The sequence below is a fragment of the Osmerus mordax genome, chromosome 21 (genome assembly GCF_038355195.1).
Source record: "Osmerus mordax isolate fOsmMor3 chromosome 21, fOsmMor3.pri, whole genome shotgun sequence".
Lineage (NCBI taxonomy): Eukaryota > Metazoa > Chordata > Actinopteri > Osmeriformes > Osmeridae > Osmerus > Osmerus mordax.
The window spans coordinates 6,604,656-6,622,487 of NC_090070.1; the positions used below are offsets into that span (position 1 = coordinate 6,604,656).

Sequence of the window (17,832 nt, forward strand, 5' to 3'; positions counted from 1 at the left end):
TTTCTTTGATGTGATGAGTTTGCAAATTAATGAAAGAGCAAAAAGCCTTTCTTGTATCCTGGCTCCAAACATGGTGTTACTACATTATCCTTTTTGCAACCTACTGGCCTACAAATCCTTGACCTACATCTAAATCGCTTCTACGTCTGGCATTACGCCTATACCAGTCTTTAGTCACTTGGCCCCTCTCCCGTGAACTGTTATGGCATCAAGGGACACGGGGGACAAGAATGGAGGGGGGGACTTACAGGGAACGCGCGCGAGAGAAAGAACAAAAACGTGACTAGGCAGCCAAAGCGCTGTTACGCAACCGCTGACCTACTAACATACATTCTAGCGGGGAGAGGGAGAGAAACTGGATCACGTCCCCAACATAACACTAGACTCAAAGCAAAACGGGAGACATAGCATCCAGAGGACTTCATCCTGACTGACCCAACCTAAGAGCGGAGACAGACCACTCGCGCCAGATTTCAACCGATAGCTCATCTTTGAATGAAGAGAACAGAGAAAGGAAATAGAGGACACGAACTTCAACTGCGGAAGGAGACAGCTTTGTGTCGGGCAGCGTGCATTTTTTTGGGAGACACGTCACTTCAGTAATGGTACGTTTGATTGTTCTCTTTTGTGCCGAATTCTGTGCGTAAATAGTAACACGTAGGGTACTCTTGCGTTAGTAATAGGACTGTGCATTAATATAGCGATAGTCCCAATTGATTACCTGATTCCGTATTCTCTTTAGATTGGAGACATGGATGATGCTTTTGTATGGGGGTATTGTTCACATGGCGACTCGCCCTACCGGTAGCAAGCTTGTGACTTTGAGACAATTATATCAGAGTAGTTTTATTAAATGTGGTTTTCACGTAATGTGGCTCTGTCCAATACTGAATATTTGCTGCGTTCAGAGTTTTGTACCAGGCGTTATTTATAGAATGGGATGCTTTTGTGTGGTTTGGAGGCGTGCTTGGTGCATTCCTCAATGTGTTCAATGTCAAGGCGAGGCGAACGTTTTCCCCAATCCCCATTATATTTTCCAGGGAATGGAGGATGTAGGCTACGTACACGTTGTGTAATTTTTCCTTCTGGCCGCCCCCGGAGATTAAATTAGCGTTTTCCCCAAAATTTCAAACCAACAATTTTGATAGTCACGTAGTGTAGTAGCCTATATGTGCACTGGAATTCGTCTAAATTGCAGAAGCTATATGAAGTGGTCACTGATAGGCTTGCTGTTCTTAGATTTAAGATGATGATTTCCAAATATAGACCTATAAATAACTTCCTCGTTTAAGTGCCATGTGGTGTTTGCAGCGTCGTAACCTTTTTCACCATTCAGTTTATGGATGGGGTCATCCCGTTTCTAGCGGTGACCTCCTTATGTAAGTCCTGGAGACGCACTATACGTTTCTACATGGAACACTTGTTCGCCTGTCACGTGTAACACTTTCTATATCTAGCTGTAGGCCTAGGATATAAAGATGTCTTTTGACATTCCCCTTTAACACATTAAGCATTTAACAAATGTTTAACAAAATGTAGATTTTTTTAAAGAAGGAACTAATGGTTATTTAACCGTGGAACCAGATATTTGGCAGAAACTCTTTGAAAATAATACCGACGTCATTAGAGTAGGCTATAGTTTGATACCAGCGGTAGTCTATTAGCCGATGAGAACAGCTACGCAGTTGAAAGAATGCTTTTGGCGTTTCTTTCGTGGGATAGAAAATGATTTAATAGAGATTTTCCAGTCATATTTGACAATTAGTGTTTTTGTTATTTCCTCTCGTTTTTTGTAATGAATTGGAATATATATAGCCTAATATGTATTTCTCTCATAATATTTTGTATAAGACTTTCTTAAATAAGTAGTAGGCCTACTCGTATTTTCCATGTATTTTTGCAACACATTGACTTGAGGAGTCAATCCTTATGAGTGCTAATCTGATGCAAAGAGAAGCCAGGTGTTTCTGTGCAACAAGCAACCAAGACTATTGCCCTGGGCACAGGCAACCAAGACACCCCACCTGCCATAGGTTGACATATTATTTCCTCCAGCCTAAACCATTATGTAACCCAGACAAACCCAACAAAACCTGTTATTAATGTAAACTTCTACAACTATATTTACCCTCATCGTATATGGGGAGTATAAAGTAGCCAACAATTAGTTGTGATTTGCCTGCGCTATGCGTTAATAAAATATATAATTAAACAAGGTTGTGATTGGGACTAGGGTACCTTAAGGATGTGATGTAATTGAACCCACCCCCCACCTCCCTTCATAAAAAACCAACAGCAGAGCGCTGAAAATTTGAGGCTGCCAGTTGGTCTCCCACCTAAGTCCCTTCCAAATGTAGGTCAACTTGGCCTCTGGTTAGGATAATACATGAGGTATGAGTTAAGAGCCAAAGACTGTGACCACACAGTGAGAGCAGCCTCTAACTAGACACACTGAAAAAGAAAAAAAACCTTGAACTTTTTCCTTTTACAGTCTCCATGGTTCCTCATTTAACCTTAGCTTCCAGTGTGTTTGCTTACCTACCGGTGACATGATGTATTTGGACAAGAAACAGAAAAACTGCACTTATTTTACTAGCCTTTCTACAGAACACTTTTTCTGTCTTTGTCACTCCTTGGAAAAACCTTTTTACGGAATCTAAAATAGCAGAACTGCTTGGCTGGGCTGTATACACAGGTCACAAAGGCCACGCTTGCACAACGTTTTGACAACTTCTGCTGTGAAGGGATACAAAATAGAGGTCACAGTTACAGTCTGTAAGACACAGATCAATCATTACATCAGTATATCTCAACTCTCTGGGTTTTAATGAGGTCTACAAATCCTAGGGACTTTTTCTTTCTTTCTCTCCCCTAGAGAAAAAAAGCCAAGAGATGTTGCAATTGCTGAGTTAGCCTGACTCACTCACTCCACTTAATCAAACCAAAGCAGACATGTTTCTTTTTTCTTTCAAGTTGAGTACCTCTTAATTCAAGAATACATGAAATAGATCGTAGTACTTCTACTCTGACAAGTAGTTTGTTTGACCGTTTTAACTGAATGGTAATTCCTTTTACACGATATAGCAAACACATTCCCAACAAGTCACAGACACAATAACATTCTTAAAGTATGAAGGACTTAATTTTCCATGATAGCCCTCAAGGGTAATTTAGCTTAAAGATAGGTCCATATCCTACTGCATGACCAAGAGCACACAAAAAACACGTAAGTGGGATTGCGTGAATGTTTTTTGCAAGGCATGTTCATGTGAAAGTTAGAGCTTCTCTGCAATCCCATCCCTCTGTTGGTCTCTCTTTCTTGGAAGACAAAGTTAGGGGCCAAGTATTTGAGGGTGTGTGTTTGCAGATTGTGTCTCAAGAGATGGATGAGGAAAGAACTTGAAATCAGAGAGGCTTGAGGACTGACTGTTCATGTTCTCTAGATATCCCTCAGCCAAAAGTTCACAATTGTATGGTGAGTCATTGTTTTGACTCAAATGTGTGGGAAGGTTGATTCTTTGTTTGAAACCCTCAGGTGTCTGAGGGTTTCATTGTTGCAATATGTCCCCTTTTGAGTAGGTAGCATAGTAAAAACTAAACTATGAGCCTTGCAAGAGTACAATGTTTTATAATCCAACACGTGTTTGCTGCCACGTGTGTGTAGCACAATGATTTCCTCTTGTAAAGCTGGACATCCAGCGCGGCAGTTCTGTGAAGCTGGTACGCCTGATTTAGGCTGGAATATGGGTGTGTGCTCTGACGTCAATGCCATTTCCTATGCCCCCCCCCTATGACTGGTGTTGGAATGATTGGCGATTTTATAATCGGGTGTTGCTGACGTAATCAGTTTTTTAATTTTCTTATACCGCAGTGTCTGTAAAATGCCTCATGTCCACCGGTTGAATTCCTTCAGCCCCCATACTTCGCTCTTCCCTCCCTCCTTTCTTAACCCCCCCTCCACACACACACCCCGCTCTATTTTTAGAGCACACTCTATTCCTTCTCTCTCTCCCGCTCCCTCTTTCGAGTCCTACTAACCTATTTTATGGCGCACCGTCAAAGACTAGGTTTGTGTTTACTGCGCAGAGCAGTTTCTAGGTCAGTGGGACAGTGAACACGTATGTACGCGTTTCCCTCACCTTCCTTTTTTCCTTACGTACCAAGTAGCCTACCCCTTTTATAATGAGGTAGGATATGAGCTTTTCGTAGTCCGGTTAGTTTCCCCACGTATACAAATAAGACTGTCCCGAAACCACTATAACCATCATTCTTTGTATTAGAAAATTGGTAACGTATTTGTAACTACTGCAAAACCCCGAGTAGATTTCAACATTCTCTTTTCCGTTGTGTAACTGGGGATTTTATGAAATTGCAGGGAAATAAAATGGAATTATGGTTATGTAATGAGCTCATAACCAGCTAAATTGAGTGGAGACTAACTCCTAAAGGAGAAATTCTCCAGATTAAATGGAAATTCGATTTACACAGCGATTAATTTCGCAACCACTAGTTTACTTTTACTAGTAAATAGACCAACGATTCACAAGATAGACATGAACACTGTAAAATGCTTCCTTTATTTTTTATGTATTACAAAATATATTGCCAATTTATTTATTTCCACTGTTTATATCACACACACAACGTTCATATTTTTGTCGTGTCGATACAGTCTTTCCGTTTGTTAAATCTGTTATCAGCTTTACTGATGCCAACTGACGTCTTGTTTTGACGGATGTGCCCTGTTTACTTTCGGGTGTTGTTAGTGATGGGGTGTCAAAGTGATGAATTCTAACCCAGCAGTGACCTAGATTAGTAGGCCTATGTCACCGAATCAGTTTGCAGGGAACATGCCGAATAACACATGACTGACGCCGATGTTAACGGTGCATTATTAATTTTTGCAGAACAGCCGGGGCGAGAAACACAGACCCAAAACAAAGAGAGCATGTAAACTACTGAGATGAATCAACAGCATACGCCGCAACATTGTTGTTGACTCAGAAGGGTATTGGCCAAGGTTTCTGTGTTCGGGTGTGTTGTGTGATACCTGAGTAGAGATCATTTTGTTTTAAACTGAGACCGTGACAGGCTGAATTATTTGAAATATAGGTGGACTGGAGCCATATAATAAAATAAAAAAACTACCGCCACCTCCAGTCAAGATACAGTTACATAACAATCCGTGTCTGCTTATGCTTCGGTTAGGTTAGGAGACATAGGCTACATACTAATATTGTTGAGGAATAGACCTCAATAGAGGGCATAACATTTCAATTGCCTTTTTGTGTACACAATCATTTGTACACTATCAAAGGCAAACACTTCTATAAATATATCCATTTACTAAGAGCCGCTAATTCATTGAATGATTGCCCTACTGCCCGACTACCCAACTTACCTACCTTCCCCTCTCCCTCCCACGCTCTTCTTCTCTCCCTCCCTCCCTCTCTCTCTCTCTGCGCCTGTCTGTCTGAAGCCCTTGGCACTCACTCAGCCCTTGCCAAGTCTTAGTTACGTGACTGTGACAGTGCAGGGTCTTACACAAGAGCTCTGCAGCACATTACAGCTCTGCTCTGCCCAGCCCTCCACGCACCTAACCCCCACCGCGTATGACTGACCTATTTTTCTCTGGAAAGCGTACACCCCGTAACCGCCACTGCCCAGTCCTTCCCTTGTTCCTGCCCTGTGCCCGTCGAACCCGTTTCACTTTCCCAGCTAACTATCCCTCCTTCCAGTGTTCTGATAAGAGTTATGTCTGAAAGAAGTCATCCAACCCCCTTTTATTTGCCATTCTCTTTATTTTGTATGAAAGAGAGGATTGTCGAAAGTATTACCATTTAAACGCTTTTGTAGCCTTGCTGGTTTTGGCAGCTAGTCGCAGAACATGATAGCAGGCCTGAGACTGGATTTGAATGGTCATAAAACATGTATGTCCAAATTAAGTAAGCTGATGTCAAATCTTGCATGACATGGGTTGTTTCATGCTGCACCTATTGGCAGGAGTTAGAAAAGCCAGAGTTGTATTGTGACTAGTATTGATGCGTAATTAAAATCTAGGAAATATTTTACATATAGATCAGGAGACTACATAGTAACATGTTTAATGGTCAGTATAGCTTTACATGAAATGCCAAATGTAGGTCACAGTTTAATGTAGTATTTAAGTCAGACAACTAATGAATCTTCCCTCTCTCTTTCTCCTCCTTTCCATAGTCTGGTTCCTCGTGAGCAAGCGGCACTGAAACTGGGCCCCTAGGGATCGCTGAGCCGTGGAAAAACCCTTGGAGTAGACGGAGTGACCTACATCGCTGAGTAATACGCCCCAGAAAAGCAGGGCATCAGTCCACACAGTATCGAACAGCTAAGCTCTGGTTAAGGTTTACAAAGATACAAGTTGAAAAAGAGAATACCTTCTTCAGTCTACGCAACTGCAAGCCATCAACAAGAGATTACCAACTTGACGGCTACTTTGAACCAGTTCTGAGATACTTTTTTGGCGTTGCCTTAAAAGTCAGTGGCTGTTCTCAGTTTGTCTGAGGTGAAGTTTGGGAAATAAGTTCAATGTGCGAGGTTTTCGTCGAGTTTCACCTCTTTTTGATATTCTTGGCAAATTTTGACACTTGAACTTTAACAACGAAATCAATGAGGTTCTCCTTAAGAGGAGCTCAAATACCTCATCCAGAATTTTTTGCAGATCCTGCAACTTAGGAAAAGAACACCCTCCCAAAAAAGGTTCTCTCCACAACGCACTTATCCTTTCCCTCCCCCTTTGCCCTTTTTGCCAGACTTGTCTGGCCCCAACAAGACTACAATGGAAAGCCTTAGTCTACACCTGCAATCATCCGCCAACAAAAACAACATGGACGTTGACACCTACTCCAACTACAGTGAGAGTCTTCCGTCCCCTCAGCCTGACGGAGGCTCACGCTCGGGCCGCCAGAGCAAAGGCAGCAAGGCCAACATGTCATGCCGGCGCAAGCGGGAGTTCATCTCTGACGAGAAGAAGGACGCGTCCTATTGGGAGAAACGCCGCAAGAACAACGAGGCGGCCAAGCGCTCCAGGGAGAAACGCCGCCTCAACGACATGGTGCTGGAGAATCGCGTCATGGCGCTGAATGAGGAGAACGTCCGCCTGAAGACTGAGCTGCTTCAACTGAAGCTGCGATTTGGCCTGATCACTACCGCGTCCTACATGGAGAAAAGCCAGCAGATCTCCAACAGCTCTGCGGCTGGCGCTGGCACCAACGGAAACCCCACCGGCAACCCTTACTTCTCCAGCAGTGGCTACTCTAGCGCCTCGCAGGTAATGCTCAACTCTGACTCTTCTGAGGCAGAACAGTCTAGCCGGGGGGAACGTCACACACCACTCCCCAAGTACTCCCCTCGTGGTTCCCTCTCAGACTTGTCTGACGGTTCCTCCAGAGACAGTCCTGAACCCATGGCCTACGAAATCAAAAGGGAGTCCACAGGCATGGACATGGACAAAATCCCCAATGGGATGTCCAATGGAGTTTTTCATGATCACCAGCACAGGTCCCAAGAGGCTGAATGTGCCATGGACTACCAGCACCAGCAACTCCACCACCACCAGGAGGCTGCCAGCCCAGCTTCCCAGGGTGCCTCTGCCCAGAGGAGTGTGATCCTTTACCGATCTGGCAGCACTTCCTATCCAATGGACAACCAGAGGAGAGAGGAAATGGACCTGGCCCAGCAGAGCAGGTCGTCTGGGGCTCACAACAGCCAGACAGGGCATCCTTCCTTCAAGTCCTCCGAGAGCATCATGGATGTCGCTGAGCGTCTGGAGAGGAAAACCCTGGACTCCCCTCCCTACGAGTACACCAACAGCCATTGCGACTCGACCGAAGAACCGAGGTATGACTGCCACTCCCAACAGCAGCACGATGCTGAGGTCGGACCATACAGCTACCAAGGCCAAGAAGACCATAAGGACTCTCAGAACCCCTTTGCCCCAGAGCTCCTCCACAGCAGTGAGGAGGGCAAGGCACACTCCTACCAGCGCCACCAGGCCTACCTCAGCACCTTGGACGAAGAGCCCCCAGTCCTTACATACGAAGGGGGGCCCAGAGCCGAGGGGTACTACCAGGAACACTCTTCATCTGGTAAGGACACCTCCTCCAGCGACGGGGACCCCCGCAGCTCCGACAAGGAGGGATCCACGGATGACGAGTCCCCCTCCTCATCCTCCTCTGAGATGGGAAGCTACAACCAGAGGGCATTGCAAAACGGTGCCTTGATGGTGGGGGCGGCCCAGAGCCATGGAATCGACTGCCAGACCGAGGTGAAAGCCACAGCCCTGCCCCACAAGCTCCGCCTCAAGTACAGAGCCCTGTCCAACGGTGCAAGCAGAACCCAAGGGGATGCACCAATCGGCTCCCCCTCCTCGGCATCGCCATCTCCCACCCTGCCCCAGCATCCCTACCTCGCCCTGCCTAGCAACCAACAAGGTGGGCACGGCAGTGGCGACAGCGGGGAGGTGGAGAATGCGGCCGAGTACAGCGAGGACGAGTCTCAGACAACGCAGGAGAGAGAGGAGGCAAGGAATGAAGGTGGGAAGAAGGGAGCCAGCAGCAGAAATGAACGTAACAACAGGCGGGAGTAGGGCCTGGTGAACGCCACCGAAACAAAAAAAAAAGACACTTACAAGATGTCGCCCTATGACCTTCCGCTGCATCAACTGGTATTTCACAACTTATCACTATGCCATTTGCCCACAATGACCCTGTTACTGACAGAAACTGAACCGCGTACTACCTGCACAGCTCAAACAATGGCTTTAGCTCTACCAAGCTATGCAGTCCAGCAGTTCTGGAGCAGGTTCAACGTCATGGTTCACTGTGTTTCAACAATTTTCTTTCCATGGACCTTGCTCCGTCCATCCTTACTTCCAATAATAACAGTTGATCCCAAATCTGGGAGGTATTGAAGTAAAGGTGAGGAGGACTAGAATGGAACTCGTATACCGTCTCAGCCTGTGAGATTCGTTTTCCTCTGGAAAACATAAACATTATATCCCAATGAACGGTTGGACAGTAAAATGACAGAAGGCCCTGATCCGGCCTTGTGGTGCTCCCTGGGTCATGTGACCTTCAAACTCAGTCAAACCTCTGGTATGCCAAGGGGGGTCAATGTCTCACTTTCTGACTTTGTGGGTGGCCGATGCAGCAGGCATAGAGTTCGCAAGGCATTATGGGAACATTCTTTTGACCAAAGAAATACGTCTCTTCCCCCTCCCCACAGACAAAGAGTTCCATTCTTCCTCCTGCTCCCCCCTCCCACCCATGAAAATCGTCTTTACCAGTTACGGTGATCCACAGCCCCTTCTGCACAGCAGACACCTCATCACTTTTCAAGCACTTGGATTGTATATTACTGTTATATAGATTTACATATATTTAAATATATTTTGAGAATAAAACGAAAAAATAAAAATAAAAAACACTGCAAGGGGAAAGTGGAAGTCGTAGACATGAAAAGTTACCAGTCTGTCCTTGTTGGAGTCTTTGTACAGTCCTTACTTGTTGACAAAATGCCTCAAATGTTTCCTTTTGATGTCTGTATGAACCACACCTTGTAGAAAATCATACCTGTATATTTCTTCATGTCTCTTCGGGTTCCATGTCTAATGTTTTGGGTACGTCATATCAAGGTTGTGTATGCTGCAGTATTTCATAACAACCAGGTGATGTTGAGGATAAGCCATTGGGAAACCTACAATCATGTAAGGCCACACTGTCAAGGCTGGCCTCAGCATATCACCAGAGGACACTGTAGTTACCAGTCCATCTCACCCTTGAAAAACCCTATTTTGAGGGTTAGCTACCTAAGCACAAACATGGGCTCTGTGAAACTTTGGGTCACTGGAAGTTTTAGTGGTTGGTACACTTGAGTTCCAATAGACAAAGCTGCTCTTGACTTTTTCTAATGTGCCTCTTTCTTTCAGACTCCATATGATCAATCCCCTATCTCCTCACCTATATGTAGTTCTATCTGTAATGCCCAGTGCAACAATGTTAACTGTTTCACTTCCAGGTGCCTGCCTTTGGCCATTGTGTATAAATGTAAAGTTGGCTCTCTCTTTTTCTTGGATACCATTATTTTATTACTTTATTATTTTATTAATATTATTTTTTATTATATTCCATTTCTATTATTATTTGGGCTATTAATGTGTCCCAACCCTTGTGTTCTATACCCTATGCTCTTCCTGATTGTGATATGTGTTTACCCATGACTCCATGCCCCCCCCCTCCCCCCATCACCATTTGTACTCTGTGATACTGTGTAACGTTTGTTGTTTGCCGAAAGGTTTAAGTGAAATGGAGGAAATTTGAATGAGGCTTGTGTCCAGTAGTATATTGCTATATTTCACACTGTTGAAAGTGCAATGATCATGATGGGAAATCTTTTTTGGATTGTGAAAGGAACAAAAATAAACGGATGTGGAATTTCCAAAGTTGAAGACGTTTCATGTGATCCTTGCTCTCTTTGAGTCACAAATTAGGACTTTAGGGTAAAGACTGAGGGTTGAAGCTAGCCCCAACTCATCATGAAAAACCTAAGGAAACCCAAAAACAAATACCACATTCAGGGACAGTCAATTTAAACCAGCTGCAAAACAAAAACTCACAAAAGTCCCAGAGGGCAATTTATTAACTTCACTTAAACTTCAGAACAGAACAGAACACCCAGTCCTGACCCCCTGATAAATGAGGTTGTTAAAATCGTCACAGATACAAACAAAATTGCAGCACTTCAGCGTTCACATATCCCCCCCCTTACTTACCCTCCTCATCCCCCCCTCTTCCTCCCTCCTCTCATCCCCCTCTCCCCTTGGTTCTGGGCAGAGAGGATTAATTGTAATTCGAGGAGCATCATCGTGACACTCGGGGACACTGTGGCCCTGTGGGGCAACAGAATCTGACATGGCTGACGTAACCCGTGGCCTAGATATTTATGCCATAAACTCCCGGACTGACACGTACACCAACACACACACATACACACACACACAGCTTTAAGGGGGGTCAGGAATTATGTTGCACACAAACAAACAAACAGATACAGTACCTTGAATATCACATATCACTATGATTATGCAGGCTGCAAAAGGTAGATTACACTTGCTAGCTCACTCAACCTGAGAGCAGGTCAATGCATAGACATGTAAACTGTGCACTGACTTAACTGCTGCTTCCATACATACCCACTGACAGTCAGTGGATGTGTAAGTTGGATCACCTTCGATAACAATTTGCAGGCACAACAAACCCTGCATCTCCTGATGAACTTAAGTAGGCCTATACTTATTAGTTTGAGTTACGCAACAGAAATAAGGCTATGCGCCAAGAGCTACTATGAATCATCGACGGGATAGTCTGAAATGTGTTGACACAGTGGGAACAGGGAATCATCCCACAATGCATCACACTGCAGCGAACATAACAAATTATATAACGTCTTAAAAAAAAAGAGAAAGAAAGGCCAGAGAGGAATTTCTGAGACCGGCACCTCTGCAGGAAGTGTTCGGTGATACATGTAATGGAACTGGAGCTAGTCGTCAAGGCAGATTGTCAAGAACAAGCTGGAAGGCTTGGTTACGTCACAGCGCATGGTTGCATAATAGACATTAGAGAATGATTGGCAGTCAGGGGTTGGTTATCAATTATAACTGGTTGCTATATCAAGGAAGAACTTAGGTCACTGACCACAGAAGTATTACGTGTGCATGTGTTTGTGTGTTTGAGTATGCATGTGTGTCGACAGACGTCTCTGTGTGTATGTTACTTTGGGTCTACATGCATGAGGTTATGCATGTGTGTTAGTGCACACGGTTGTTGAACAGAGTCCTATTGTTCCTGTGGCGGTAACAAGACCTCCCCCTTCCCCCTCCCCCTTGCCCCCCCACCCCCACGGCCCAGCTAATGCAGTTACCACAGAGCTAACACTGCGCGACAGGTTGCCACGGCAGCTACTGAGTGGTGGCAAGGTGACATTCCGGCAAAAACCGCAGTGCTTTGTAGTAGACTCAGTACACCCCCTCCCCTTTCGCTCTCTCTCTCCTTTTTTTCAGCCTTTTTTTTCTTTCAAAAGCCGTAGCATGCGGAAGCTTGCAAAGCAGGTCAGGGCGAAAAGTAGGTCAGAGATGGAGGGGAGGAGAGGGGGATGAGAAGAAAGAGAGGGGAATTCAGAGGGGGCTGACGGGGAGAGGAGGAGAGGAAAGGGGGTTACGTCACGCGCCTCTGCAGTGTTCAGCCGGACAAACTCCCAGTGAGGAGCAACTCAACGGTTGCCGTAGCCTCAGGGAGCTGGTCAGTAGAGCATATCGAGGGGCACAAGGGAGGCTGGTATTCAGCAGAACACACACACGCACACATGCACTACCACCACACACACACACACCCACGTTCACATACACCCACCCACTTCCCACTTTCCTCTCTCAGACAACCCAAACACTTCTTTTTCTGCCAATTTTAACACACACACAGACACACAAACTCCCCCCCCCCCCCCCCCCCCCCCATGCACAAACTGCCCCTTCGGAAGGTACTGTACTGTACTGCACAGTCAGTCCATGGCATTTGCAGTGCACACCTTGAACAGCTTTTACATCACGGTCTTTATCTTCATGTCTATAAAAAGGTCACAACCTTTCTTGTTTGCTTCCTTGGATGGTAAATGACGTGTCTCTCCCAGACATGAAAACAAAAACCCCTCAGCATAGTCACTGTGCTTGTCTGGTCTTAGAAGCCATGTTCGCAGCCATATCATTTAAAGGGCCTGTGTCCTTCAGGATATGAAAGTACTACTAAAGTAACACAGGGACAAACTTTGGCCCTATGACCTTTTATTCCACTGAAGACCTTTTCCAAAGTTGTTGTCCAGAGTGGGTGTATGTTCTCCGTCAATTTAGCTAGTGAAGCAGGTAGAAGCAAAAACAATCATTAGGCTGACAGGGAATCAGAAGGGGGGCCATTTTGATTTCCTTTTTGTCTTGAGTCAGGGTAAACACAGTCCCAGGTAGGGTTTGTAATGGATGCCAGGATATGAGTTCAAACCTGCTAACACACCCTGTTGCCCCGGGACACAGACATTGAGAAACTGGTCGACCTCATGTGTTTTATTTTCACCTGTCTCTCATGCTAAAATGGACAAAAGCAGGGCAGAGCAGAAGACATGCACGCACACACACACGCACACACGCACACACACACACACACACACACACACAGGTGTGTGTTTTATGAGGAGACTGATGACATTTCTGGGTTTCTTCCCGGTTGTGCGTGTGTGTGTACGCGCGTGTAGTCTGAGCCTGCTGTGATCAACACAACCTCGGTTATGTAACTACGGCATTGCAAAAGTAGGTCAGCGGGGGGGGGTGGAGCGATGGAGGAAGGGAGGGGGCGCGGCAGAGGGATGGGGTGGATAAGGGTTGAGGAGTGTGTGTTAAAGTGTGTGTGCTTGAACTGAGAGCTTGAATCTTGGTTGAGCTTTCGTTGCTGGTACGGCTTGTGCTGTACATCTGTCTTCTCCTTTTAGTGTTGCTGTCCACTGACAGTAGGTGTGTGTGTGTATGTGTGTGTATATGTGTGAACAGCTCCCTCTTAATTAGATCCTCAAAACACTCACATTACTCTGGTGTCACGTCTAACAGGAGAAAGAGCGGGGGAGGAGACAGCTCCTTCATTAAGATAAACAAAGTAAAAAATACTTTTGAACCTATCCACTGTAAAACTTCGAAAAACATCTAGGTGTGACAAACTTGTTTTTAGATTTCCAGTTGTTTCTAGTAATAATCTCTCTATTGACTTCATTTAAATAAACAACACAGTGTTAGGAAATCTTATCAAGTGAAATCCTACTGCTTTGGCAGCCAAATGTATTTGTTTGAAGCATAAGCAAGCTCATAACAAATACTTTTGTATTTAAATTTGATCGGGCATTTTTGCCATGTAGCATAATAGTGCACACAAATGAACAACACTTTGTCGAGTTTCCAGAGTTACAAGGGGGTAATTCCCACAAATGATTCCTGATAATTAAAAAGCACAATCTTTTTGGCCAATCTCTGATAAGACTACTTTCAACAGTGCAGAGGCCATTGATTACACTGTTGTTTTAAGGAACTAGATGAGCTAGTTTGTGACATGAAGTCGAGAGGGGTCCATGGTGCGTGTAAGTGTATGTGTTTGCAAATGTGTGTGTGCTGTGTTAAATTCCTTGGCAAAACATGCCTGGCTGTCAGCCTGGTAAAATGTGGATTGCTTTGTCTGGCTGCCACTCCTCAATCCTTCTCTTTTCCAACTTAGTCTGGAATATGGAACAGGTTGGGGTTCTGTGTGTGTGTCGTGTGTGCGTGTCTGTGTATTCGTATGTGTGTCTGTGTCCATGTGCACATGTGCATGAGGATTTTTTAAGGAGATAAAGAGAGAGATTGAGAAGAGATGCATAGAGATAGTAAAAGGGGAGGGAGGGAGGGAGGGGGGAGGGCAGGGAGGGGGGAAGGGGGGGAGGGGAGGGAGGGAGAGGAGGGGGGAGGGAGCGCGTGCATGTACTTGCTCCTAAGATCATGTTCTTCTTTTCCAGCGAACGAGAGAGGGATACAGAGAAAGGCGGGTCACCCGTTCAAAAGCGAGCTGAAGAGGGAGAACAAAAAAGACAGTGTCTTGTTGTGGAGGCTCTCTGAGGGAGTCTCAGACAGGCTGGTACAGGTCCAGAGCATTTAAATCTCAGCATGTCTCCGAGTCAGAGTCAGAGGAATGGTTACTAGAAAGTAGGTCAATCCTAACCTTCCTAACTAACCCCCGAGTGCCGTTCCACGGGGTCACACACAGATAAACCAACACCGTCAAAGCGTCCCATGACCTAACATAGGTGTGCTTGATTCGGATCACCAATGGCTTAGTCCCGTAAGTGCAAAATGTGTGTTGAAAGGCATGCACCCCAGTGACTTTGTGTAATGTGTCGACATAATTATCCCAGGTCTGACTAAACAAATACAGGTTGAGCCATACACAGATTACTAGCCATAGTATTTGCTTAGACCTGCACAAGTTAAGGTGAACAGACAACTAAATCAATAAATTGACATTTAAAAAAGCTTTTTAAGAAGGTTTTAAGGCTGTGGGTGATGTAGATTAGCTTTGGGGAATAGGCAGCAGATGTAGTCTGATTAGTGATAATTGTAGACCACCAAGTTGGGTGTCAAGCAACTGGTATTCGGTGAAGATCAGGAAGTAGGCCACTAGGGCATCTGGTGTGTGTGTGAGTGTGTGTGTGTGTGTGTGTGTGTGTGTGTGTGTGTGTGTGTGTGTGTGTGTGTGTGTGTGTGTGTGTGTGAGAAAGAGAGATGAGTCAACAATGATGTTATGCAATGCTCGTACATCCTTGGGTCGTATTCTGTGTGTGTGTGTGTGTGTGTGTGTGTGTGTGTACATGCGTCTCCCGCTGTTTGACAGGATGACTGTTCTGCACAGTGATATAGTAGATCCTGGATCCATCAGACGTATGACACAGGGGCGGTGTCCTCATTTGAAGCATGCTGCTACAGGTCACCTATCCATCACACCGCTGGGAAAACCACTAGCATGCTCCTTCCAGTGCTCCCAACCCGCTTCCTTTGACCAGCTGTCACACATATACACGCGCACACGCACAGAGACATACCCCCCCCCCCCACACACACACACACATAAAAAAATCTAATAATGGAATATGTTTGACGATATGCCGTTTTCACTGTACTTTTGAAATCATGTGTTTTGTGACACAATAACAGTAATCTTTCACATTATAAAGCACTAAGCAATCATTGGCATTACTCTACAACCAAACTATCTACATAGTAGTTCCAGTAATGTGTGTCTATAGACTTCTGTGTGAAAGCTCATATGCACACACCAGACCCTTAAAAGCAAGTTCTCTGTCCCAGTGGTTGTCTTGGTAACTGTCTCCAGTCCAGGTTATTAAGTGGAGAGGTCCTGTTGTCGACGGTTCTGGTCTGGACAGTAGGTATTAAACAGATTAACCGTCCCAGATTAGACACCAGCTATCCTTCCATCTGTTCCTCAAACACACACATGCTCACCACATAAGCACAAAAACATGTGCATATACACACAATGACCCTGCACACACTCACTAGATTCTGATTGAGAATCATTGATAGTTATTTATCATGGTGGAATTTACTGGCACTCTCTCTCTCTCTCTCTCTCTCTCTCTCTCTCTCTCTCTCTCTCTCTCTCTCTCTCTCTCTCTCTCTCTCTCTCTCTCTCTCTCTCTCTCTCTCTCTCTCTCTCTCTCTCTCTCTCTCTCACACACACACACACACACACTCACTCACAGTAACCCAAAAAAGGTATGGTGTGCTATTGGCTGACTGGAGCGGGTGACGTTGACCCTGTGTACTGTACAGCTGTCTGTCTCCATGTATGTAAATAGCACTGGGGCATAATGGCATGAGGGTGAGTCTGTGTGGTTGTGTGAGTCTGTGTGTTTGTGTGAGTCTGTGTGGTTGTGTAAGTGTGCGTCTGTATGTTTGTGTGTGTGTGTGCGTCTGTGTGGTTGTGTGAGTCTGTGTGGTTGTGTGAGTCTGTGTGGTTGTGTAAGTGTGCGTCTGTGTGTTTGTGTGTGTGTGTGCGTCTGTGTCTGTGTGAGTCTGTGTGGTTGTGTGAGTCTGTGTGGTTATGTGAGTGTGCGTCTGTGTGGTTGTGTGAGTGTGCGTCTGTGTGTTTGTGTGAGTGTGAGTCTGTGTGTGTGCACAATACTGTGACCGTATCTGCCTGCGAGCCATCCAGTGCTCACAAGGCAGTGTTCCTCCCGAGTGTAATTGTTTATGGGTGTGTAACCTATTAGCCTTTAGGAAGATGACCTGCTTTGGCCCTGAGCACCGGGAAAAAGTCATTAGCCTCAATTACCCATATGCCCTAGGATGAAGGATGAGGACAACAAAGAACCATGAGGAAGTAATGAAAAGTTGCCGTGGGAACTGGGAAATACTTGTTGTGGAATCCCACACACACAGGCACATGTATATGCATGTATGTACACACACAAATAAATACTGCATTGACAAACATATATATGTATACACACACACACAACACACGTTGTTGTAATCCAAGAGGCCAAACTAGGTTAGACCCACATGACTGCTCACGTGAAGAGAAATTGCACCCTGACACTGAGCCACAAGTGGTCCACACACACACACACACACACACACATCCATACACACACACGCACACACAGGGGTATGTTTTGAGCTCCTCACACATCCTTTCATATACATGTTACAGTATCAACCACAAAGACACACACACACTCACACAATAGCAACCACACTAACATAGATAAACACACAGATACTTACTAGGAACTGAGCTGCAGCACTGGTACCATCTGCTGTGTGTACATGTATCTACAATTTGTAGAGCTGTGAAAACACACAACCACTTCCCTGTTTTGCACTCACATACTGCGCATCTACAAACACCAATGCCAACATGATCTAACATCAGTAAGTCTCCGAGCGGACTACAGCAGAATGTGCACTGCACCATGCACGTGCAGTGAGGCAGAATTCTGCTTCGAGTTGGGTGGAGTGACTAAGGTGTGAAAGAAAAGAACGTCCACCTCCACTAATTGGGGGGAAATCAGTCAAGGTTCTGGAGTTCAAACGCATGCATCAGTCTTCTGAGTAGAAAGAGCGTAAGGTGAGAGAGAGAGCAGAAAGAGAGACAGAGACACGTGAGGACAAAGTCTGCCTTATTGGACACCATGTGACTAACAGGGAAACAGGAC

The 17,832-nt window shown here is 45.3% G+C and overlaps 1 protein-coding gene across 1 annotated transcript; it reads left to right on the top strand.

The window, feature by feature from the left end:
• Nucleotides 1-351: 351 nt before the first annotated feature.
• nfil3-5 (nuclear factor, interleukin 3 regulated, member 5) lies at nt 352-10,483 on the top strand. Its single transcript, XM_067259528.1, has 2 exons — nt 352-605; nt 6,217-10,483. Exon 2 carries the CDS (start codon nt 6,815-6,817, stop codon nt 8,621-8,623), a length of 1,809 nt encoding a protein of 602 aa, XP_067115629.1. The 5' UTR covers nt 352-605; nt 6,217-6,814; the 3' UTR covers nt 8,624-10,483.
• Nucleotides 10,484-17,832: the final 7,349 nt, after the last annotated feature.